The sequence below is a fragment of the Corylus avellana genome, chromosome ca1, assembly GCF_901000735.1.
Source record: "Corylus avellana chromosome ca1, CavTom2PMs-1.0".
Lineage (NCBI taxonomy): Eukaryota > Viridiplantae > Streptophyta > Magnoliopsida > Fagales > Betulaceae > Corylus > Corylus avellana.
The window spans coordinates 31,922,717-31,947,268 of NC_081541.1; the positions used below are offsets into that span (position 1 = coordinate 31,922,717).

At 36.9% G+C, this 24,552-nt stretch overlaps 2 protein-coding genes across 4 annotated transcripts in view; both read right to left on the reverse strand.

The window, feature by feature from the left end:
- Positions 1-3,006: 3,006 nt before the first annotated feature.
- On the reverse strand, positions 3,007-14,252 carry LOC132188429 (E3 ubiquitin-protein ligase UPL3). 3 transcript variants are annotated; one of them, XR_009440884.1, is made up of 18 exons: positions 13,002-14,252; positions 12,546-12,656; positions 12,308-12,424; positions 12,046-12,216; positions 11,743-11,904; positions 11,164-11,412; positions 10,958-11,079; positions 9,432-10,857; positions 7,805-7,900; positions 5,997-7,553; positions 5,651-5,875; positions 5,436-5,540; positions 4,418-4,498; positions 4,251-4,319; positions 4,027-4,155; positions 3,754-3,876; positions 3,444-3,645; positions 3,007-3,198 (listed from the first exon to the last, which is right to left on the reverse strand). XR_009440884.1 is itself a non-coding variant. In XM_059602878.1 (17 exons), exons 1-17 carry the CDS (start codon positions 13,866-13,868, stop codon positions 3,580-3,582), a joined length of 5,676 nt encoding a protein of 1,891 aa, XP_059458861.1. In that variant the 5' UTR covers positions 13,869-14,252; the 3' UTR covers positions 3,007-3,579. The 3 variants fall into 3 exon arrangements, 1 of the variants encoding a protein (XP_059458861.1); XR_009440885.1 differs by having other exon boundaries at positions 3,007-3,212; XM_059602878.1 differs by having other exon boundaries at positions 3,007-3,645.
- A 3,798-nt stretch (positions 14,253-18,050) lies between these two features.
- Positions 18,051-24,552, reverse strand: part of LOC132169986 (E3 ubiquitin-protein ligase UPL3-like) — a 10,142-nt gene continuing 3,640 nt past the window's right edge. The window contains exons 9-11 of the mRNA XM_059580919.1: positions 19,345-19,555; positions 18,580-18,637; positions 18,051-18,477 (exon numbers count right to left, since the gene is read on the reverse strand). Of these exons, the coding sequence (XP_059436902.1) occupies positions 18,051-18,477; positions 18,580-18,637; positions 19,345-19,555 (696 nt within the window). The remainder of the gene's footprint in view (positions 18,478-18,579; positions 18,638-19,344; positions 19,556-24,552) is intronic.

Sequence of the window (24,552 nt, forward strand, 5' to 3'; positions counted from 1 at the left end):
TATGAGTACTTAAATTTGTCCTTATATTCAACCTTTTTTTTTGTTATTCACTCACAAATATACTAATTGAAATCCATTGGAGAAGCAAGTTTCCTCTCCAAAACAATTGTCATTGTCTTGAAACACTCCATGTTTTTTCAAGCATGTAGGTCATTCATCTTTGCATCCCGTTACTACTCTAAGTATCTTACATGGTGTAAGTATTTAAGTTCTTGGACGCCATCTCTTTGTAAGTCAGTTTTCAAGGGTACCCAAAACTTGTATTATTACATTCTTTCGGGATGATGAACTTGGAAGAGAGTTGATTGTTTAAGGATGTATTTTTGGAAGCAAAACCAAATAAAAACTTATAGGTTCCATTAGATTTCACTTGTCTAATTTACATGTCAAAAGTTTTTTTGTAAACAAGCAAAAGAAGACTATGGTAATATCCTTTTGACCCTAGTTGAAAGAAAAATAATTGTGGGAAAAAAGGTATTTATTCAAAAGAATAAATTATATAAAACAATCAAAAAGAAAATTTCCAATTCACTTATTGAATATATCCGAAAAAATAAAAATAAAAATAGCGTAGAGTCAAAAGAGGCCAAACCAATTCCAAATCCATTCTCAAGCTTGACCACTTACAAAGGTAGTGGCATGGGCTACTCATGGTACACATTAGATTAATTCATATATTTAATGGTGTATATGTTGCTACATGGTGAATATATTATCACATTATCTAAAAATTTTAAATGACGTGATATCATGTACACTGTTAAATATGACAAAACGAAGGAAACACATAGTAGCCTCTTGAACATTTTGTTTAGAGTTATGTTATATACTACATCACTATCTCACTATGTTGATGTGACATTGTCAATCTACTATTAGATTTTTTTTTAATTTTTTTTTTTTACCAATGACCGATCTAAAGTTTGTTAGTCTTGTAAATAGGGGGGGGAGGGGGAGGGAGCAGGTACATGAAAAAAAATAAAAACCTACAAGGAATTTAAGTCACTAATAGGAATTTCTGTGGGAGAATAAGAATGCTTCCACTTTGACAGGTGGAAACGACTCATTTAGCCATGTGATGAGCTTTGCAAAAAGATCAGTTAGATATAAAGTTCAAATGTAGCAGCCAAAGCCTCCTTAGCTATAAAAGAATTATTCGAAGTTAGCTCAATGGAATTGTAGGCAATTCATTGAATACTGAGAAATTATATTTAGGAGCCTCTGTACGATTATTATACAATTGGGATAATGTGACAGTGAAAATCTGTCATTAAATGCAAAGATTCAGGCATGAGTATTTTTGCAAATTCCGTTAAATTCGGACCAAAACCTGAATCTTTGCAATTTTTTATTTTTTTAACAAAAAAAATGTATTGTAATTTGATAATTTTGACACTCATCCATTAAAATTTAACATAAAACCAAATAGAGAAGGTGACATTGCAAAAAAATTAGAAATTCAATACACATGATAGAGAGATTTGGAGTTAAGTGAAAATTTTCTTTTTAGTATGCCCTTGTTGATCCAAATATAATTGCTGGTGATTATCTATGCCATCCTGAACTAGCAGTACAGTCGAGATTGACAAATTGAGTTCATCATCAGAGATGCTCTTCTCTTCCTCAGCAAAAATTCTTATTTTTTTTACCAGATGAGCCGCTTTTAACCTCATCGCCAAAAGCATAGTTTTTTTTTTTTTTTAAGCAAATAAGAAAAATACTACATAACGTGGGTCGTTTACATTCTTGATTTAAATGGAAGAGAATGAGAGACCAATTGAAAATGCTTCTGAACACAAAGTTAGAAATAGCTAATTGAACTATACAAAGTGCATAATAAAATGCACTGCAAATAAAACAAATAACAACAAAAATAGAAAAAACAACAATCCAGTCTAAAGATGCTAGCAGCACGACAGAGACTTCACCAAAGACAACAAAAGACAAGAGACACGTGGTGGGAGTGTGGGTAATTTTACCATTAGAGAATCTAATAACCACAACTACAACTGAAATATCTCTCTTAACTACAACAACAAAATACAGTGGGCAGTAGGGAAGCAGGAGGAAATTGGCACGTGAAAGCCACATGCCGGCAGTGGACGCCAAAAGCTAGAAGATGGCTTCAGGAAACCTACTACGAGACTGGAAGGTGGCAGAGCGGAAGAGATCCGCCCTCACTTGCGGAGGGATGCTACACACGTGTCAGCGCGTATGGGCCACGCGCTCGTGAGTAAGATCTACTCGCAGGTGCATGTAGAACACACTTCGGCACGTGTTGGCCGAATAAGAACGATGTTGGTTACAGCAGGTAGCAGAGAGGCCCAAGAGTGTGGTAGGGTGACACGTGTAAGCATGTGACTTGAAATGGATAGATCTAATTTTAAACCAAATCCAAAGATTTCAAGAAGGGAGCGAAACCGAGGTTGCAAACAATTGGAGGCAGTGACGAGACCATCTGTGGAGGAAGAAGATACGGCGAAGCTGTTGATGTACGATAAATCGCCAAATGTGATGAATAGGACTTCCAATAAGGCAAGTGGCGCCTCCAAGAAGGCAGTATAGTCAAGAAAGGGAGGTCTTTTTATAGAAAGTTGCAATCTAAAAGCGTAGTTTCAAACCTCACGATCCTTCCCCAACCCCAATTTGTCCCCACTTTGCCAAAAAGAAGAGGTAGGTATTCTACAGAGGAAATGTCCTTTCGCTCCCAATCAATATTGAAGGTTTAAATTTGGAGACAAGTTGTTTTGATGGAAAAATTGTTCAGCAACCTTTATTAAATAACTGAAAAATGGCACGACATAGTCGCTTCTTGATTCTTTTCTATTTTAACAAACAATTGAAGCCTTGGTTGGATTTCACCACGATGATAGAATTTAGAATCCACCAGACATGGTTAAGTTCCCCACCTAGGTATGGACCAGTGTACTCCACATAGGACAAAATGTGCAGGAAAAAAATTAGGAAAAATGTAAACAAGAAATTCCATAGAATTAGAAGACATAATAATACTTCAAAATTATTTATTTTTCCTTTTAACATTTCATACCATACATGTATATCCTACCACCAATGAGTTGAACATTTCAAAAAAGAAAAAAGAAAAAAGAACAATTTCCTATTTATTTACAGGCCCTAGCAGCTGAAAAGGTGCTCTCCAATATCCTTTACAGCTTCCTGAAAATTTGGCGATCCAACCTGAAAACAGTTTACTGCTATTGTTTATGACACCAATACAAATTTATGGCGAAGTAAAAAATAGGAAGAAAAAATATTAATAGAGGAAAGCATATTGATGCGGCAGGCAGTATTGCAGAAAGAATGGAGGATTCCCGGAAGAAAAATGCAAGCAGTAGACGGCAAGAGTATAAATGGTTGACCTAACCACAGGCCCTGACAACAAAATTGGAGACTACAGCCACCATGAGAATATAGGAACTGACCTCGACCATGCAGCTACTTTAGAAAGGCACCTAAAAAGAAGCCATTATTTGACCTTCAACATCAAAATTATCGCAGGCAAGAGAAATCAATGCTGAGATACAATATACATAAAGTCGATTTGTTAGTCCCAAAAACTCATGACAAATCAAAAGATCCCTGCCCTTCACTGATCGCATAAAGTAGTTTCTTGAACATAATCTCCTGTTTAAGAAGTAATAAAAATGTATTAACAACTGGATAAGAATGAAAGATATATCATTATGAACATTTTTAATGTATTGTATTGGCCTATTTCATCAATTATAATACCTTTGTAGAGTAAGGAGGAAGCTTCAGGTAGTTTGCACATGTCATGACACTTGGCAAGTCATCATCGGCTGGTTCTGAAAGCCCTGTCCCGTTTGACGCTGTGTTACTTACAGACGAAGAATGCTGCACGAAAGATATGCAAGCATTAATGCTATTAATATGTGCAAGCGACGTGGATATATGTGACAGCCAACAATCCAAGACAAACATTCAAATGCATCAGAATTACAATTTCAACGGACATCATTTAAATCTAATCCACTATGCTGATACCTTTCTCACAATCGTAAGTTTTGGATTCAGTACTGCCAGACCACCAGGTGGAAGCCTAGGTGCACCAGTGACAAACTGGCAGAAGGCCCGCTGCTGCTCTGGTGTGAACTCTCCCAAAATCTCTAGCAACTAACATCACAAAAGACACAATAAGGACCATGTAATAATTTAGTAAAAATTCATTTCCAGAGTACTGACTTCCAAATCTAGGATGAGAAGCATACGTTAACTACTGCTGGACTCTTGGCAGTGTATCCATGATCAAATTTTATATGATCAGCAAGTGTATCAGCCTGCAAAAGTTAGAAATTAATGTATAACCATAGCATTCTACAAAAGAGGTTCCAATAACGTTTCGTAATGCAGAAATGCAGAAATAAGAAAAAATTACCTCCCATAACTCTCTGCGGCCACAAAGCAAGTAATCCAATTCATGTGGAGTAAATATAAGTAAAGATGTTATGTCAAAGACCTGATTGTCATGTGGCAAAAGAAAAAGTCTTGTTAGCACAGGAATAAGTTTTACAATTCAAATTTAGAAGAAAAAGACAACTATATCCAAATCAACAAAATGAATCAGAAGATAAAAGTACATTATAATAAAATAAAAAAAATAAAAAATAAAAACCTAATGACTTTTAACCAAGAAAAAAAAAAGCCAAAAAAAGCCAAAAAAGCCAAGAGACATGAAAAGTTAAGGAACAAATTTCAACAAAAAGGCCTGGTGGAGAGAGGAGCAAGTAATTTTGTCTTTTATTTCTATTTTTCAACATAAGTGCACTTCTATATGCTTGTACCTCAATATCTCTCCTTTCCCCTATTTGCATCCCCTTTCATAGGCTCTCTCCCACTCCATTATCTATCTTAAATTTTCTGGTGAAAATCACCTAAGTTTTTCCCTCCTAGTTTTCCAATACCCACAACTAAGACAATGCGCCCACCAAATATTAGCCAATTTTATCACTATAATCATTGCCTAGTTCAAAGATCACCAACATGTATGGGCCTTGCACCCAGCAACAAGAACATTCATTGCATGACCATTACCCAAACCAGCACCTACCTACACCATTGCCAAGTTCAAAGATCACCAACATGTATGGGCCTTGCACCCAGCAACCAGAACATTCATTGCATGACCATTACCCAAACCACCTACACCTGTTTTAAAAATCACCAGCTACTACAGCAAATTCCAACTCAAATTTCATGCAAAATGCAGAAAAGAAAAAGAGAACATGGCGAAGGGGGTGCGAGCGTGAAGTAGAAAGAAGGATGAACTTGTTATCAGCCAAGGAAGAGAGAACAAATGAAAAACTCCAATCACAAACTACCCTCACAGTTTCTTTAAAACATGACATAGCAATCTTTGGATTACTACCAAATAAAGATCAGAGTAGATATTTCACCTGATTAAACCCTGCTCTAAATGCTTCCATTTGCCGCATTATTCCAGTCTTGACAGTTGCCTCAACTATCAAGGATATATACTCCTCCAAGTTATAAATATCAACCTAGAAATTAGCATTTGTCAGACATATCTTGAATTTAAAAAGAGAATAAAAAAAAAAATCATGAATGACAAAATAAACATAGATATGTTCAAGGTATGTAAATTGTATACATTTTCATCTCCAGGTTTCAAAATGTATTCTGGATAACCAGGAAGTGTAAAATCAAAGCAGAGATCTTCAATTGGAGCTCCACGAAAACATAAATCCGCAACTGCATCACTATTATCAGCACTAGTTGATTCTAGATATTGTTTCCGGCAAACAAGGGCTTGCAATTCTTGCAAAGTCTTCCCTAACTCGGCATCGTAAGTAAGAATATCATGCAAATCAAGCTCCTGCAATGGATTCAAAGATTGAATGTCTTGATCAAAATAGAGGTATAGACACAGTAACATAGCAACATCTAAATTTTAACCAAAAAAAGGGGTTCGTTTTTTCATAATCTAATAAGCTTACTTGACCAAGCACAAGCTTATAAAATGCTGTCGACAGTGGGAGGTCCAATAGCCGTCCATCTTGAAGAGCTTTGGCCATCACACGCCCTACCAACCGGAAGTACTCAATCGCTTTAGAGAACTGGCTACCATCAGAAGTATCAGCACTTGGAGGCCAGGGACGAGGGAACAACCCAAGAGGGGCTTGGACAAGGTCCCCATCAGCATCATTGGGTTTTCCATTTTTATGTTGATCTCCATCAATTTCCATTGCAGGCTTCCCTGAGGAAGAATTTGTTCTCCACATTCCAAGTCCAACTTTTTGCAAATCATGACTTAGAAGTGTGTAGAATTCAAGGGTGGGACCTAATCCAGTGCCAACTTCACCAAAATATTCTACCTCAAGCACAGCCTTCTGGCTAGAATACATCTCCATTACTTTTGCAGCAGAATCCAAAATGCGGTTTCTAGAGACACGGACCTTCTGGCGCTGCAACCTCCCAACCCTCACCTCTCTTTCATTTGATGATCCATGACCATCAGCACCCTGCTGCTGCTGAAGACGATATAAAGCACGAGATAACCCAAAAGCAGTTGAATAAAAGTACTGTCGCCGGGTCTCAAAGGGAAACAAGAAGGGACATGCTTTCGTCAACTGGTAGCACCATGAAGGAAGGCTACCACTGCAGAGTGCAAGCGCATCTTGAATTTGTCTTGCTAATTTGGGAGTAAGTTTGCTGTTGATAAATTCCTCGGAAAGAACCCTGGCACCAGTTGTGCTCAGCTCATCCAGACTCAAGATTTTTCCCTCGGCAAAATTCTCAGAAACTATTTGGGCTCTCAAACGAGGTGCAAGCTGGTTCAAACCCTCTAATACACGCAAAAGTGCGAGTATGTTGAAAGTAGGATTAGATTTTTCCAGATCACAAGGAAGCTCTCCCTGCAAGATACTATCTAGAAGTGATAATCGATTCAACTGGGCATCAGAGTTAGAACCCGAAGAACCAGATTTGGTAGATTTTGATGTAGTATTAGAACTTGATCCCCCAACAGAAGCCCTATCAGCTTGGCTTTCTGCCCGCTGGTATGTAATAGTGTAAATATCACTCCACAGCCTGCTTCCATCACTAGATATGAGATCATTACCGGCGTACCTCTCATCATCATCCTCATCCAGTACAAGCTGCCGCTGAACAGCCTGATAGATAGTCAAATGCTTATTAAGCTGTTTCCCACCTGCAGTAAAGACTAATTTTGGAGGATCATTCAAACTTCCATATAGAGGGCGCCCTTGCCTATCTCTGCCTCCCCTAAAACCTCTACTATTAGCAGATCCAAGACCAGCCATGGCAGCAGCAGCAAATGACATTGCACCCCTTGAACCATAAGAATTTCCACTTCTAAAATCAGCAGAATCAGAGCCCTTAACTGTAGCAGCTCTGCTACTAGAACCAGAAACTGGATTAGTCTGGCTATCACTTGCTGCTGGAGCAACAAAACTATCCTCAGCTGAGTCACCCAATTTCACATCGTGTACTTTGTCAGGCATGCAAACAGGAAGGGAATCATCTCTTAGCACCTGGAAGAAAACAAAGATGATTCCATCAGAAAACATTTTACAAGTTATCTCAATGATGGACAATATCACATACAATAGAAGAGTACCGTATCCCACTTCCCCCCCAAAAAAAAAAAAAAGAAAAAGAACAAGGAAAAGAAAGCTGCAATCATATGAGACAGTTGAGAAGCATAAGTGCAAATATTAAATTGTCATCCTCTAACTCTAAGGAATGCTAGAAAAAAAAAAATTAGAAGAGCCATAAAACATACATCTTCATGGTCCTCGTCCTCATCATCTGAGATATCATCGTCTTCAATCACCAATGCATCATCAATCTCAACAGGAGATATATCCAATTCCTCGTCCTACATGAGATGGTTAAGAATGTCACAGGAAGAAATTGCCAATTACAGGAAACATATTATAAAGAAAACAGAAAGAAATATGGAATATTATGAACAGATTTCAAGAGGCACAAAGAGTCCACAAGTACCAAAACATTACTGATGGAATTGGTCCCTGAAAAACATTCAATTCGATAAAATTAGAACCCAACCCTGCAACCTGAACAAAAGGCCCACATGCGCGTGTGAGAGAGAGAGTAGACCTCAAAGACATTTTATTTGTGCACTATCCCTCATAAGCTTCAAAATATCTATCTATTGGTCTCTAGCTTCACTCAAATCCTAAAGCGAGTGATGTATCATTGTACTTACCCCAAAAAAGAGGCAAGGACCATCTCCTAACCTTGCATATCACATTTGTTTCAACCAACCAAAGAAGCAGCATATTGAAACACTCCCATATCCATATCCTATGTTTCATAGGACATCAAAATCTTATAGAAATAGATAAAATAGTTCTTAGAGGTCTTGAAACAAGATGCCACCAACTTACATACAATCATGCACTAGAGGAAGACTAAACGCAGAACCTTTTAAAAACACCCAAAAGGTACCGGTGAAAAAAACACACCATCCATAATTAAAAGATTTTGACTTAAAATAAATATAATGCGAATATGCACAAAAGCAACTGTTCAAAATGATACACCCTCCATACTTATCAAAAAAATATTTAAATGATTTACATCATTCTAAATAACTAGCGTTAAATGCTTTCTCACATATTCCCTCCATATTTAAAAGATCTCGATTTACATAAATTCTATAAACTAACATTAAATGCTTTCTCACCTATTTTCACTATTAATTTTGGAATAATACCTTTACTTTTAAATTGAAGGAGGGGAAAAAATACATGAGACACAAGGAATTACTGGGAAGTGCACAAATCATTAATTGAATATTTGACAGGACAAAATTTGGGATAGCCAGACAAGAAAACGTGAGCTAACATTAAGGGAGGAGAGATTATTAAGTGCAAAAATAGGTCCCAAATCTGTAAGTTTGAAATTAAAGAAAGAAGAAGATTACATCCATAATCTCCATCCATAAATACAATCATAGCAATATAAATCATTTCAAGTAGGAAGACAAACTTCTCATAATATAGCAATGAAAGAGCTTATTTATATTTCAAGTATCAGGACTGTCACAGTGATACATCAAGGCACTTTTCATCAATGTCTTGTGTAAGATAATTTTGGCATTTTATGTTTCTACTTTTTTAACTTTTATTCTAAGTCCTTGCATTCAGGTCAACTTATTTTAATTTTTCAATTATACATTATGATGCACAAACACAGAATTCACACTTGCAAACTAATCCTAGGCACAAGGAGGAAAATAGGAAACAGCAATAAGAATCAAGTTAACATAGGCTAAACAAATCAAAAGGCAGTATTTTAAACTTAGTGTCTTCTATTTATTCTCCTAACTAAGTCAGATAAACATGGTTTTGGCAAGTTCTAATCCTAGAATACTAGCAGCATACCTCAGAAGTAGAGTCCCCACTAACAGGTTTCATCTGAGCATCTTTATCCAGCGCTGCCCTTCTACGGGCAGCATTTCTTGTTTGAGGTCCTCTAGCCTCCTCTTGAGCAGGTCTCAAAACAGCTTTACCCTTTCCCTTCGATGAACTTGTGCTTTTCTCTTGTGATGGATCCTTTTTAGATGCATCGCCTATATTAACAGATGCTCTGGATCTAGTAGAATGACGACGAGCAGTGGAAGCAGGAGTAGAAGTAGATGGAGAAGAAGCACCAGCTCCTGTAGGTGTAGTTCCAGACTCAGAGTTCCCTGCAGACGGAGTGGACTTCTGACCAGATTCACCTCTCTGAACTCGGGGCCAAAGGAATTCTTCAACAGCTGCCAAACTTGCCAATGGATCAATCAGTACAACATTAGATGAATAGTCGCGGAGAGATTTTTCACCTTGGGCTCTAGAGAGACGCAACTTAAAAGGCTGAGACAATGCACTCAGTCCGGAGGAGAGGCGTGCACTTCCACTAGATGACCTAGATGAGTGGCTCAGCACAACAGGGAAACGCTCCAAGGAGGACAAAGCATTTTGAAGCTTCTGAACCAAGATAGTCATAGGAGCTACACTTGCTTCATCAATGCTGGAAGGAAGTGCAACAGCAATAAATGACTTGAATCTTCTAAGTGCTTGTTGGCGAAGTTTGGGCAGGTTAGCTTCTGATATTTTCTCCTTAGAAAAGTAGCCACAAGAGAAGTAGTTCAGCAAAGCAGCAATCACACCACTACCAATAAACTCAAAAGTGGATACACCATCTCCTTTGCTTAGTTCTGATAGCATCTCAGATATAACCCCAACCAGATACTCTTCCTTATTCACAGAGTTATCACCCAGGCGAGACCCAGAAGCTTTAGATTTCCCCTTTGCTTTAGTCTTTTGGTCATCAACACCGGCATTCAATTTCATGCAAAGATTCTTTAAATGTAGAAGATCATCTGTAACTCCAACTTCAACAGAACCAGGCTCTGAAGGGAAGTACTTGTCTTTAAAAGCTTTAGCACATGAACTGACTGCCATACGAAGATTGGAATTGACAGAAGGAATTTCCACCGAACTTGGAGGCGATCCAATATTTACTGAACCAGGATTCTTAGATTCTTCTGAAGCACCTCCATCTAGATTCGTGCTTCCACTCCGTCTTCTATAACGCCTAGAGCGTGATGATGTTCCAGGGCCAGACTCATTTTCCTTCTCAGCAGAAGATGACCCTGCAGGATTTGGATTACCAGCTAAAATAAGTTGGTCCACAGCATGTACCACACCTTCTCTAACAAACATCTTGGAGAAAGTCCCAGGAAGCTTTTCCATCAGAATCTCAGCAATTTGAAGGGCGGGAATCAAGACATGTGGATCTTTCCATGCTAAAACACCTGCTAAGAAACTATGATAGCAAAGCCAAATGATGAAGTGAGAATAAGTATTTTTTGCACACAGTATACTGTGAGCATATGAAGAAATCTTAATCAATTAAAGTTGGATACCTTGATATGTTTGTCACACTTAATAAAGACTGAATCATCTCTGCAGTACTGAAGTACATCAATTTTCCAATCACTGAAAGACATTTGTGACGAACAGGGCCATTCACACTAGAACCATAGATCTGATTGAAAAATAAACAAACACTATTACTCACTAACTAAACCAAGTACAAATCAGAAACTAGTTAGGCGCACCAAAAACTTACCTGTATTAGAACGGGAAGGAGATCCATTCCAAATTGCTGAAGAAGTTCAGGCTGATCATTTAATAATTTCTCACGTGCTGAAACCTCAGGAACATTTCCATTTGTGTCTTCCTGTTTCCCAGAACTGCCAGCAGAAGACTTCTTAACAACAGATCCTTTCACAAATAAATTGGAGCTAGATGGGAGGGAGATGGTTCCTTGCGGCAATGGAGGGAGAAGCTCATTTGCAAGGTTGACAATCTCAAAAATCTACATAGTTGATTGAAAATCAGAAAAATTCAAAATCTCAATGTTAAAAAGGTAATTGCAAGGTTCAAAGACTCTGATATAAACCCTTCAGTATATTTATGACAACTAAAATAAAGAACACAACAACCACATATAAAAAACATTAATATCAGCCAGAAAAAACAATAAAAACAAGTTCTGTAATCATTTTATATCATAATGAGTATAAGTCAAGTAGAATTTCACATTGCTTAAAAAATGGCTGAGAATTGCAATCCTTTTTATATACCAATATTGCAATGAAAACAAACCTATCCAGCTATAATAAAAGCCACTAAATAACAGCAATACCTGCTCCGCTGGTCTACTTAAAGCAGGTGAAACCGAAGCATTAGTTGATATGCCTGACCCCGCTAAAATATCTTTAAGGATACCACTGATACCCAGGAGAAGCAAAGTTTTGGATCCCAAAGGAGAACCACTTGCACAAGTGGAAAGAAGTCGTATTAAACCCTGCATGCCAAATAAGTCAAAATTGGAACCCTCCAATATACATAAACTCATCTCAATTTAGCTAAAGCCTTAATCCCAACTACCAAGAATGGCCCTCCAATATATATAAGCATCAAATTGCAAGGATCAAATTGCATTTACCGTGTATGTAGGAGCACTGAGAGATGCCTGTCCACCTCCAGAATTGCTGGTGGAAATAAGCGAGGCAGCTTGAGTAACCAGACCGTGATTGCAAAGTTCATCTAATTTATCCGGAGATGATGCAAATGCTTCAGCAATTCGAGTCAAACAAACAGAAGCATGCTCCAACACCTACAAACATAACACAATGCAACATGATAAGCAGGAATTATACCCAGAAGGGAAATCCTCAATTCACAAACTATTAAGTAATTACTATTACCTTCGAATCGTGATACTGAAGAAGGTTAGTCAACAGGGGAACAGCTTCCATCACAAAGTCAGCTGCATCTGAAGGGAGTTTCTTGCACATATTTGCAGCCGTAGACAATGCCACTCGCTGGGACAAAAGTACAAAAAAAAATGAGAATTTCTCAATTGAGATCCAAAATGCAAAATGGGTCCTTCTTCTCAACCGAAGGAACCAACTTATTGGTTTCAAATTCCACTAATTAAGTTACCTGAACTCCTGTGGAAAAGAAATCCAGATACGAAAGCACAGCCATAAGAGCACCAGCTCGCAAACAGGCAGTCGGGTGTTCCTGAGATATCTTCTTCAAGGCTTGTAGAGACTGTTAAACATCATAACAAGCATAAATATCATAATGCAGCACCTAAGCAATGCTCCATTAGCTTCACATAATTTTAAGGGCATAGTTTGTTCAGTTCCACTCTAAACTGACATAGTCACAACCATATCTAATAAAGCAGAATACCCATGCTCCTTAATATAAAATTTCAAATTTATAATGCATTACTTGAGCAATGCTCCATAAGTTTCACATATATGATTCTAAGGTCACAAATTTTTTCGCTTCCACTCTAAAGCAATAACAGTTATAACTATATACAACAAAGCAGGAGAAATGATCAAATTCCCTAATAATCCAAATCATTTCATAGAGAAAAAAACCAACCTGTTCAGCCAAGTCCATATATTCAATTGTAAGCAACCTCGCGCAAAAGCAGGAAACCGCGCCATAATGCACCACCGCGGCGCAGGACGAAGGAAGCACATCACACAGATGCGTAAGCGCCCTCGCCGCTAGGAGCATTATATCAGGATTGCTCTCGTGATTCAGCAACCCAACGAGCACAGGTACGAACGAATCGACGGAAAATGTGCTCAGCGACTCCTCGGTTCCAATGGAAAGCATCTCACAGAGCTGCGTCAGTGCCTCGACCTGCCGCCCCTCCTCGCCGTCGGCCCTCAGCCCAGACAGAATCTTCTTAAGCCGCCCGCTCTGGTGCGAGGCCGACGACGAGCCCATTGCCGATGACGGCAAAAGATCGTCAAGCCCCGCCCCGAGCTTCCGCAGCAGCCCCTGGAGGGCGCTGCTAGCCGAGGTCAGATTCTGGTGAAGAATTCCGACTCCACCGCCCTCGCTATCGTTGTCATCATCGTCGCAGCCCGCATCGACGTTCAGCCCCAAGCTCCGCTCGTTATCCCTATCCCTTTCTCTTTCCCTATCCCTATCCCTAACCCTAATCTCGTGCTCCTTTTCCTTCCCTTTCTCGGAATTGTCTCTGTTATCCGAGTTTCGGCCACGGCGGCGGGACCCAGAGGACTCGGTGGTGGGGTCCATAGGGTGGTCGTTAGCTTTGACAGAGGCTGCAGAGCGGGAGCGAGTGGAGATCAATGAGAGAGCGGCAGAGGAGGCAGATGACGTGGCGGCGGATGAGAGTAGGCGTGCGCGCTTGGAGGAACGGGTGGTGGGACCGGAGGAGGAAGAAGAGGGCGCTGCTGACGTGGCCTCCGCCCGCTTCCGGCTCCGAGTTTCCATACAAAAGCGACCAAACCTTAGGGTTCGACGCTCGCTCCGGCCACCCCTGGGCGGGCGGGGCGATCACGACTCACTCCAAGATCCGCTCCCACGCTGCATCTGCCCGCACCGGATTCTCGAAACGATCGAAGCTCTGCTATCGAATCAGCTGGAGCAGACCCTATATTCCTCTTCTTCTTCTTCTTCGAAGTGGAATTGGAATTCCAATCAGCCACACAAGAACCAAAGAAATTAACGATTGATGGGAAAATATCGCTTAGAATCTATACAATTTACGGACTGCATCAACCAATTTTTTCAAAAGGCTTGCGAATTTAGGGTTGAATTACAGAACAAGAGAGAGAGAAAGAGAGTCTTTCCACAATGAAAACCCTAAAGTGACGAACGAATAAAGGACGGGACGACCTTTTATATATTTTTTAAATTTTCTTTTTCTTTATTTATTTGATGTGTGTGTGTAAAATAAATAAATAGATTTTTGTCATGTGGGATGGGATGCGATGAGGAGCTTCCATGGCGGTGAATGCTTCTCCGGATCCGGATCCCTCTAATTGGAGTAAAATTAAAAAATTCTCTATCGGTTAATTGTGACTTTTTATTTTAAATTTAATGATCTTAAAAATTATTTAAATTTCGGTAAAATAAAAGTTAATATTTAATGCATTAGTTATACAAAAATAACTGACATTTTATAAACCATTGAATTTAAAATGAAGGGCCGCAATTAACAATTTGAGAATCTCAAATTTCTCTTCAATCGGAGGAGATCTTAATTCATGCTTCTCCGCATTGTGCGTCTCTCTCGGGTGAAATGACTTCAAGGGGTCACCACATATTTCAATAGGGTCTAATGCTATAAGTTCCTTTTGAGTCTCTCCAAAAATAATGTGATTATTAAAATTACCATTGAATTTATAATTAATCATTATTAAATTTTGATCAAATAATAATTTTAATAATAACATCATTTTTAAAAAGACTAAAAATAGACTTCTAAAATTTCTCGTCGACTTGTTTGGCTAATTGCTGCTTTCTTTTGCACGGTGTGCTACTTGAGAAGGCTTCACTCCTTTTGAGCTTTTCTAATACCAAAAGGGGCAAACTCTTAACCCATTACTTTTTGGTTCTCTTGGGCCTCTGCCTCGTCGGCTTTGGCCCTATAAATTGGAATTTTGTGACCTCCCAATTCGACTTTTACCATACATTTACATGATATATGCATATACATATATGGTTTTATGTTATATAACTTTTGAATTTGGGATTGAGATGTTCTGTTATTAGACTTCTAAAGATCTAAAAAAGGTTACAGAGCTCATATGTTCTAAGCATATAGGTCTAGAACGGGTGAGCATTGCAGCCTTTCTACGATATAGCAAACCCTACTAGGTTGATCGCCAATGACATTCTAAACGCAATAGAAATTTGTTAGCATAATTATTCATAACCTTGTAATGTAAATGGTACTTCTTTAAGTTTGATTTAGGTCCAATTTTAATTATTGGGATTGAAACACATGTCCCATACCGGAATTGGACCAAAGCTCAAGCCCGATTCACTTCTTCAAGGTTGGATGCAATTAATACTCATTTATTTCTTTTAATTAAAAAAAGAAAAGAAAGTAAAATGATTACTGGTTGCCATTATAACACATAAAGCATATATATTTCGCCAAGGGTTGTAACCATAAAACTATTGCAGACACGCCAACTAAAGGATTTTGAGTTTTGAGTTTTGAGCTTTAGTGTTGCTGGATTGTGAAGGAAGAACACAATTGAGGCTAGATACTCTTGTTGATATTTTTATTGGTGAAAGTTAGCTGGTCATAATCAATAGCTTGTTGACTAATAATAGTACTTTTCCTTCTCTTTAAGATTGATAAAATAGGATTTGTCCAACTTAGTGCATAATCTTTTACCATAAGATGCATAAAATGACAACCAAAGCCTAAGTAGACTAGGTGGAGTCAATTTGTGTATTGTTTGGCATAGCCATTATTAAGGGGTGGCAATTCAGGTAATCGGGTAGACCCGATTAAGACATGCTAAGACCCGCAACCCGATTACTCAAGACACTAACACGATCCGTTTAGTTAATCGGGTTAACGGGTCTGACACGATTATGACACGGAAAATACTCAGGTAACCCGATATGACCCGTTTAACATTACCGGGTAAGATCGGGTAAACAGGACCCGATACGACCCATGCGCTAAACAGGTAATCCGATCCGACCCGCCCAAAAAAATATGTAGAAACCCCATTTGAGCAACCGACATGCTTCTTTTGTTGAGCTGCTTGAGCATTAGATCTACAAGGAATTAAATAGAATCGAAAATTAAATGGAAAAGAATGTGCAGGAAGGACGAAAATACAGAGAAGCATGGATGCTCTCCACCCTTAGGCATTCTTTCCATCTCCCTTCTCTAAGATTTTAAGTGTTTTTGTTATATTAATGTAAAACAGAATTACTACAACAATTTTCTTCCTTTTTCTTTAATAAATTCCCAAAAAAAAAAATGTAAAACTACAAAGGGGAACATTCACTTTCACTGCCAGCATAATAGCAAGGACAAGAAGAAGAGAGTAGAATTAAACATATAAGCACAATTATTTTCAAGTCATTTATGATTTCAATTATATATTGTATACAAATAATTAAAGTAAGTAAATTGACTATATCATTTGTTTGGTTGATCTGAAATCTAAATAATCTGTATGCATAATTATATACTAAAACCCTAGGTTTGCAACACGGAAAAATGATTTATATGTTAAGTATAAACAAATTTATTACTACAAAGTAAATATAGTCTAGAAGGAACATAACAATGATATATATCCATACATATCTGTATTGGTTTTTAGTGAAATTACAAAGTGCATGTCTAAGTATTTTAGAGGTCATCCAATAATCAATCAATCACAATATATTATCTATATTGTGTATCAACATGTGCTCAATCAAGGCCAAACAAACCCTTATCTTGAAAAACTTAAGGCAGGGCATATCAAATACTTTCATTGAATTTCACAAGTTAACTCCCAAAAAATACAAGACCCAAAACACATCAAGACCAAATAAGCTCCAAAGTCCAAACAAATACTCAAATAATTTCAAAACTTTAAGCATCCTTAACAAACATCAGTAATGAAAATTAAAAGTGCTGCTCCCACTAGAAATCCTAACAAAACCCATTACAGTTCTATCAAACTACTATACTACTGAACTTTTACAAATTACAAGTTCCTTTGCATATAGACAATAGTTAACATAGTCCATTATCATTAGATTCTAAACAAAATAACTAAATAAAGTTTCCATGACTATGGGCCATCATCATTAGAGTCATTACAAAATATGAACTAAATAAGGTTAATATTTTAAGAAATATTAGCAGACTGTGCTGCAGATGAATTTGGAATGCCACAATAATTAACATCAGTTGTCAAAAATTTATCTTCTATGCTATCCAACTTCATTTGTGCTATATCAAAAAAAAAAAAGAAAAAAAAAAAGAAAGAGGAATTAGTATTATTATAGTGTAGTTAAAAAAATAATACAAGTAAATGAAGAAATTAAATATGCAAATAAATAATATTATCTTGATCTCCATACAACCAATCTCTACTGCAAATTAATGCTTCAACAATATCAGGATTGAATGAGCTCCTATATTGATTAATCACACGTCCACCAATACTAAAAGTGGATTCTGAAGCAACTGTGGAAACAGGAATACTCAAAACATCACGAGCCATTGCAGCTACTTCAGGATATCGAAATTCATTTCATTTCCAAAATGAAAGGATGTCAAATGAATCATTCACAGCTACAGACCTAGGCTCCTCCAAATAAATTTCCAATTGACTCTTTTGTGAATTAACATCGACTCCACCAAATGCCAAATATTCCTACATGAAAAAAAGAGAATATAAACATAAATAATTAACAGTATTAAAAAGATTATATACTAAGTTACTAAATTACTAAAAATATTATATACTAAGTTACTAAAAAGATAAGAAATCAATGATATTATAATATTATTTACCCGTTCCCAAGGTAGTGTTGCTCGAGTTACTTGGGGCTGTTGAACAGTTATGGAGCTTGAACTTGAAGGTATAGAAGAAGCACTATACTCCATAAAAGACTCTTTAATTTATTACTAACATTCACATACTATGTAGAATTCATAACTCCATAGATCTTCGTATAGTAATAATTTACAAGATGAAGCTTGTAACGAGGATCTAAAATAACTGCAACAACCAACACTTCACTAAAGTCCAACCAATACTTCTCAAATTTAGAGAGCATTTGAGTTGCCATTAAACTCTTATGCTCATCTCCACTCACAATGTCTTCCTTCAAGCTCACATAAATCATGGCAATCACATAAAAATATAAGTTGGCAGTGGGATACTTAGTACCAGAAAAAGCACATGTAGCTTGGTAAAAGCAAGCTAAGAAACTTTTGATATTATCCACCGTTTCCCACTCAACTGCAGTAGGACAATGCTTATAGTTTTTATCAGTCATTTCCAAATAACTAAAAGCACGCCTATAGTAAACTGCACTCTCAAGCATCAGATATGTAGAATTCCATCTGGTTGGCACATCTTGTTTTAACCCTTTATGACTGTCCAATGACATTTGATTCACTGCTTGAAAAAAACTTTGCTTTCGCACTTGTGATCCCCTAACATACTTGACGCTATCTCGAACCTTTTGGATAGTATCACTGATCTCTTTCAATCCATCTTGCACTATCAAATTAAGAATGTGAGCACAACAACGCATATGAAAGAAATCACCATCACAAGGAAGGGCTTTTTTCATGTTCAATTTATCTTTTAAGAACCCAACACAACTATCATTAGAATAAGCATTATCCAATGTTATACTGAAAATCTTGTTCTCAATCCCCCACTCTTGTAGCAAGTTATATATAACATCAGACAAAGAGATACCATTGTGTGGTGGGGGCATAAAAGAAAAGTTTAACACCCTTTTGGTTAAGACCCAGTCTTTGTTGATAAAATGTGCAGTAAGACAGATATATCCATCAGTTGCAAAAGAAGTCCACAAATCAGATGTTAAACAAATCCTCCTAGGACAAGCATTCAACATAGATTTAACCATTTGTTTCTCCCTCAAATACATCTTAACTAAATCAGCTTTACCAGTATTTCTAGAGATAAAAGGTATATCAGCACGCAAATATTAATGTACTGCTCTTACACCATCATATTCAAAATAAGAAAATGGCAAATCATGCTTAATAACCGCCGCAACCAACAATTCTCTATATTTTTTAGGATCAAATTTAGAGTCACTTACCCCCAGAGATCCTGCTTTTCCAGTTAAAAGCATTTGCCCAACATCACGACTGTTTCTCCCTCCGCAATTTTTACTATGCTTTATTAAATTTTCAGTTCCATATGAACTTCGAGCCCTATATTTATTAGCATACGTCTTGCATTTTGCCCATACCTCCGGGTCATTTGGATCAGCATTAGGAACGATGTCATAATATTGTCAAACATCTGAGGTCTTCCTACGCTTCTTTTCCTTTTCTTATTCCCCATAGAAACAGAGTCATCTCCTAGTGAATTTACTTCAACAACATCGTCGTCAATTTCAAATGACTCGAATGCATCTTGAACAATTTCTTCATTAGTCCTCTACACACATAACAATTAGTTAAAGTATATGCTATCAAGTAGTTTAATAAGATTCAATAACTATATAACAATTACTTGTCAAAAATTTGGTACATATTAAATGGAAAGCCTTATTTTGCCATTGATGCACTTTACATCATTCAAACACTTCCTCCATAGATCATCTTCTTTTAATTTGTATGTACTATATTTTAAAGACAACATCTAAAATTCCAAATAGATAAATACTAATTTTAAAAAATTAATTATAAAATGTTAGACCATTCATTCTCTCTCTATTATTCCAAATTTCAAAGGCTTTCAAGTTTCAACTTTAGCAATATTTCACTTTGATTATTTACACAAAATGTTTATCAAATTCTAGCCACATCTAAGCATGTTCTGAGCACAATATAATCAACAAAGTAGAGGCAGATTAATAATTTAATACTTACTTGTCTACTAGTCTAAAAACAAGCATACCAAATCAATGAAATCATGCCTATATCTCTCTAGTCTCTACCCAACCAACAAACAGTCTAAAGACAACCAAAAAATGCATTATACATTTTACAAATCATACATTATCAGTATTTACAACCAGTAGAATCTAAAAATCATACAAATCATACATTATCAGTACACAAAAAAAAAAAAAAAAATGACAACCAGTAAAATCTAAAAAAATAGTAATAATAATAAAAATCAAAGCAAGAGATAAAGAGAATTAGAGACATACCGCCATACCGGAGAGTCAGAGATAGAGTGGAGTCGGAGACAGAGAGGTGCACCTGAGTTGGGCTAAGTGCTTTGAAACTGAAAGAGTGACCGTGAGAGAGGGAGATAGAGTCGAGAGGGAGAGGGATAGCTGGAGAGGGAGAGAGGAGAGACAGTCCGGTGAGTGGTGATCGATCCTCGGTTTGGGTAGGGGGAGCTGGCGAATGCAGGAGTTTTTAGATGAGAGAGGATCCGAGGGAGATAGAGTTGAGAGGGAGAGTCGAGAGGGAGTGCCGGTCCGCCGGAGAGGGAGAGAGGAGAGAGAGGCGTCGCCGGCGCGCGGGGGGGGGGGCTGGTAGCTGGCAATTGGTGGGGTAGTGCCGTAGTGGGCTCGTGAGGCCGTGACCGTGAGGGTGAGTGACTGAGCAGTCTGAGCGTGAGTGTCTGAGAGTAGTGAGAGGGAGTAGTCGTGTTTAGCTGTTTAGGAATTAGGAAATTTTGATTTTAGGGCTTCACTTTCACTGTTTCACACTTTCACTTGTTAGTTGTTATTCAACTTATTCACTTATTCTTAGTTCTTAGTTCTTATCGGGTTGCACAGTTGCACTTGCGGGTTGGGCAGTTGGGCTTATGCAGCTTATGCTTGGGGTGGGGTTTTTTATTTTTATTTTTTATTTAAATAAGTTAATGGGTCTGGTGGGTCACCTGAGACCCGCCAGACCCGTTAACTTAAACGTGTATGGCGGGTCGACCTGTGGACCTGCCATACACGAACTTATCCGGGTCTTAATCGGGTAGACCCGATTAAGACCCGAACCCATTACCTGCTAACTTTGTGTCGTGTTCGTGTCGGATTCGCGGGTCATGTCCAAATTGCCGGCCTTGGCCCATTAAGTGGGTTTGTTAAATTACAAGTTTTCTCATGGGGGAAGTAATAGAAAATGGTACATTTTAGCATTTAATTAATATTTTAACTATTTCATTCAATACATAAACCTAATAAACATAATATTTAATTGAGATAATAGATGAATGATAAAAACAAGATTCAAACGATCTCTACATCAATTGTTGGCGAAAAAAGTTATTTTGGTAGTTGAGTGTGTTAAATAAAACGGGAAAACGCATACATGACACTCGTATGCCCGTTTTTAATGTAAAATGATGAAAATAACTTTCATTTATAAACTAAACTTACATAAATAGCCTCCAAGTTAAAATCCTAAAATTCAAGGACTAAAAATAAAATAAAATAAAAACTAAAACAAAAACAAAAACAGAGTGATCGGCCATCCTCTAACACTCTTGAGTGGCAGTTTGACCACCCTAAATGATATGGAGTGGCTGGGGGCACCTCTCTTATTTCTTCTTGCTGATCGTATGGAGGTTGATATACAGTGCACCCAATGATCACCTGTCTTTCTTTTGTTTTTTTGTTTTGTTTTGTTTTTTTTTAAAGTTTTTTAATAGTTTTTAATTTCTTGTATTTTTTATTTGAGTGTATTTTCGTGATTTCATGGGAAAAAGATCACATGAATCTCACTTTCTTTTTTTATCTTCCTGTTTGATTTGATGAGTTGGCTTAACAATTTTTTTTTTTTTTCCCAAGAAAATGTAGTTTAAAGAGATTAAGTATGACAAGTATTCGCGGGGGCAAATGTGTAAATGTGTGGTAATTGATAAGGTAAGCGTAATTGACCCATTAGGCGTTGTTTGGTATGCATAATTAGTATTATGTTAGGAGAATAATAGTTATTATTGGAAATGGAGGAGGATGAAATATAATAATTATTCTTATTCATTAATTTGGTAAAAATACATATGTTCTAATTGGAACTGAACTACAATTACAAAATAAACCTTTTTTTTAAAAAATCAAATTAAATAATTTTTTTTTTTTAAAAAAAAAACCATATAAATCTATGTATTCAATGGGTGACCGACCACCCCCATGTCAATACCACACTTGGATCAGAGCCTTGGGAGTGGTATTAGGCACCCCCAAATGTATCAAGGGTGGTGTAACCCTACAATGGGTGGCCAACCACCCCCAATGCATACCACCCCCCGAGTGTGGTCTTGGCCACCTCCAAATGTACTGGGGGTGGTGTAACCTTGCAATGTAACCACCCACTGAAATCAACATATTCGGTCATTGTTTTTTTATTTTTTTTGGAAGTTTGAAAAAATAAAAAATAATATGAGCTTTTTTGTTTTTGTTTTTGTTTTTTTTTTTAAAAAAAAACATTGTGTATTTCTCTAATAATACATATTCCTCTCTATTTTACTGGGGAATGAGTATTCACCTTTGTAGTTATTCCCAATAAATAGCTACTTCTATTCCTATAATTAAGCTACTATCAAATAAAAAAAAATTGTGACATTTCATTATAGAAGTTTATTTCGTGAATCAAACATGGCCTTAGTTTTTGAAGCGGCCTTTGGTGTCTCACCCATATTCTTGTACAAGTGCTGGGTGCTTAATAAAACTCTACAACTCAAAATCAACCCATGAAAAATGTCAGTTTATTTTTTCAAATTGAGTTGAAAGATTTTATCTGATCGAATCTATAAAATTGTCTTGTTCCTTGAGCACATGTTTATATTAAAATCGTGTTCTTCTCACACACATGATAATTTTATATACTGAATTGGAAAAAATTAGCCTAACTCAGTTGAGAGAATCCGTCCATGAAAAATTCAAATCCAAAACACAAACAAAAAAGTAGAAACCAATTCAGCATCCATGTCCTATTCAGCTCGTACCACCTCACTATAGCATGTGTTAGATGTTAAATATCTCAAGCATTGGTTTTTCTTTTTAAGCAATTTTCACTTTAGAGTTTAGACCTCGAATTAGGGTTTTTTTTTTTTTTTTTTAAATTGATCTCGAATCGGGTGATGATATTTGGCATGTTCACCTTTCTTTCCCCAAAAATCTTAAATATTTATAACTTGATCCACTCTATTATTGAAAAATTTGTTTTCCATCAAATATGCTCACTGTGTAGATCAACAAAATCGTTTACCTTTTGTCCTCTCAAAATCTAAATACAAATGATTGAAAATTCCTCCCTAGACAGTAAATGCGTAATAGTTGAATTTTAAACGTACAGATATTGACTGACAATGATTTCAGCCCAATTGTTCAACGAAGGCTTTTGGGGTGGGATTCAGCTCTAGTACAATTGTCAGCCGATATTATATATTATTTGCAATTTGAATAGACAACTGTGAAAGTGTCCTTGTGAAGTCCACTTGTCCAATAAAATGTTCGAACAGTCTAGACCGTATTGTGCATATGGAGCCAAAAAGACAACTGAGTAAGACACATCAACTTGGGGACGTTAATCCCTCATATTTATGCAGCGGAAAGCCTATTAATCTGCCTCTTTACAGCCATACTTATGACCACCGAACAGAAAATTGAACAGGAAAATCAATATTGTAAACTTTTAAAGATGGTAATTTAAAAAAGTTAAAAATATAATTACAAAAGTAATTAAAAGAGGTAATTATTTTTTGTCCCCATGAACTATATTGTCTGGGCATTTTCCTTCCATGAAATACCAACTATGACATATGACCCTATCAAACTATCATCTTATAACGAAAAACCCATTTCGTCAGTCAAATGAGTTAAAATTAACGATCAATAGTTATGTGTCATTTAATTTTTTTTTTTTTTTTTTTTTTTTCATTTTTGCTCTTTTTTTGAATTATTTTCATGTGTTGGATTAGGGTTTATGAGGGTATTAATGTCATTTTTTTGGTCTGAAGTGAGGGTAAAAGTGAAAAAAAAAAAATTTTAAATAACATATGATTGTTAACATTTAATTTTAATTTCTTTGACCGACGGAAGTGATATTGTTATCATAAAATGGTAATCAATGAAGTCAAGTATCATAATTATTTGTTCATAAGAAAAAAAATGTAAAAGCACTGTAGTTTATGGGACAAAAGCAAAAGTTTTCAATTTTTTTTATTATGATTTAAAGCCGTATCTCACGTCCCTGCTGGACGTCGCTATCTGGTATGTTAGTTCAGTTAACCGTCAGTATCCAAAAAGGCCCCCAACCCACTTAACGTCCAACACGTGTCGAAGGCTTTAGCTTCCTGCAAGTGCAAACGTAGACCTGAACCCACCAAATCATTACCCAGTCCACGAAAGCACCCTAGCCAAGTGCCTTTCTATTTCCACTTTACCCTTGACAATCTCAAAAAGATATACGTATCTCACTTTGACCTTTTTTGATGCTCCACCAAATTATATGCTTCCACGTGTACAATCTCACCGTACC

Coding starts and splice junctions, on each gene's coding strand:
- LOC132188429 (XM_059602878.1), bottom strand. CDS start 13,868: ATGGAAACTCGGAGCCGGAAGCGGGCGGAGGCCACGTCAGCAGCGCCC. Junction 5,541..5,650: donor TGAAACCTGGAGATGAAAAT/GTATACAATTTA, acceptor GCTAATTTCTAG/GTTGATATTTATAACTTGGA. Junction 3,646..3,753: donor TTCCTCCTTACTCTACAAAG/GTATTATAATTG, acceptor CTTCTTAAACAG/GAGATTATGTTCAAGAAACT.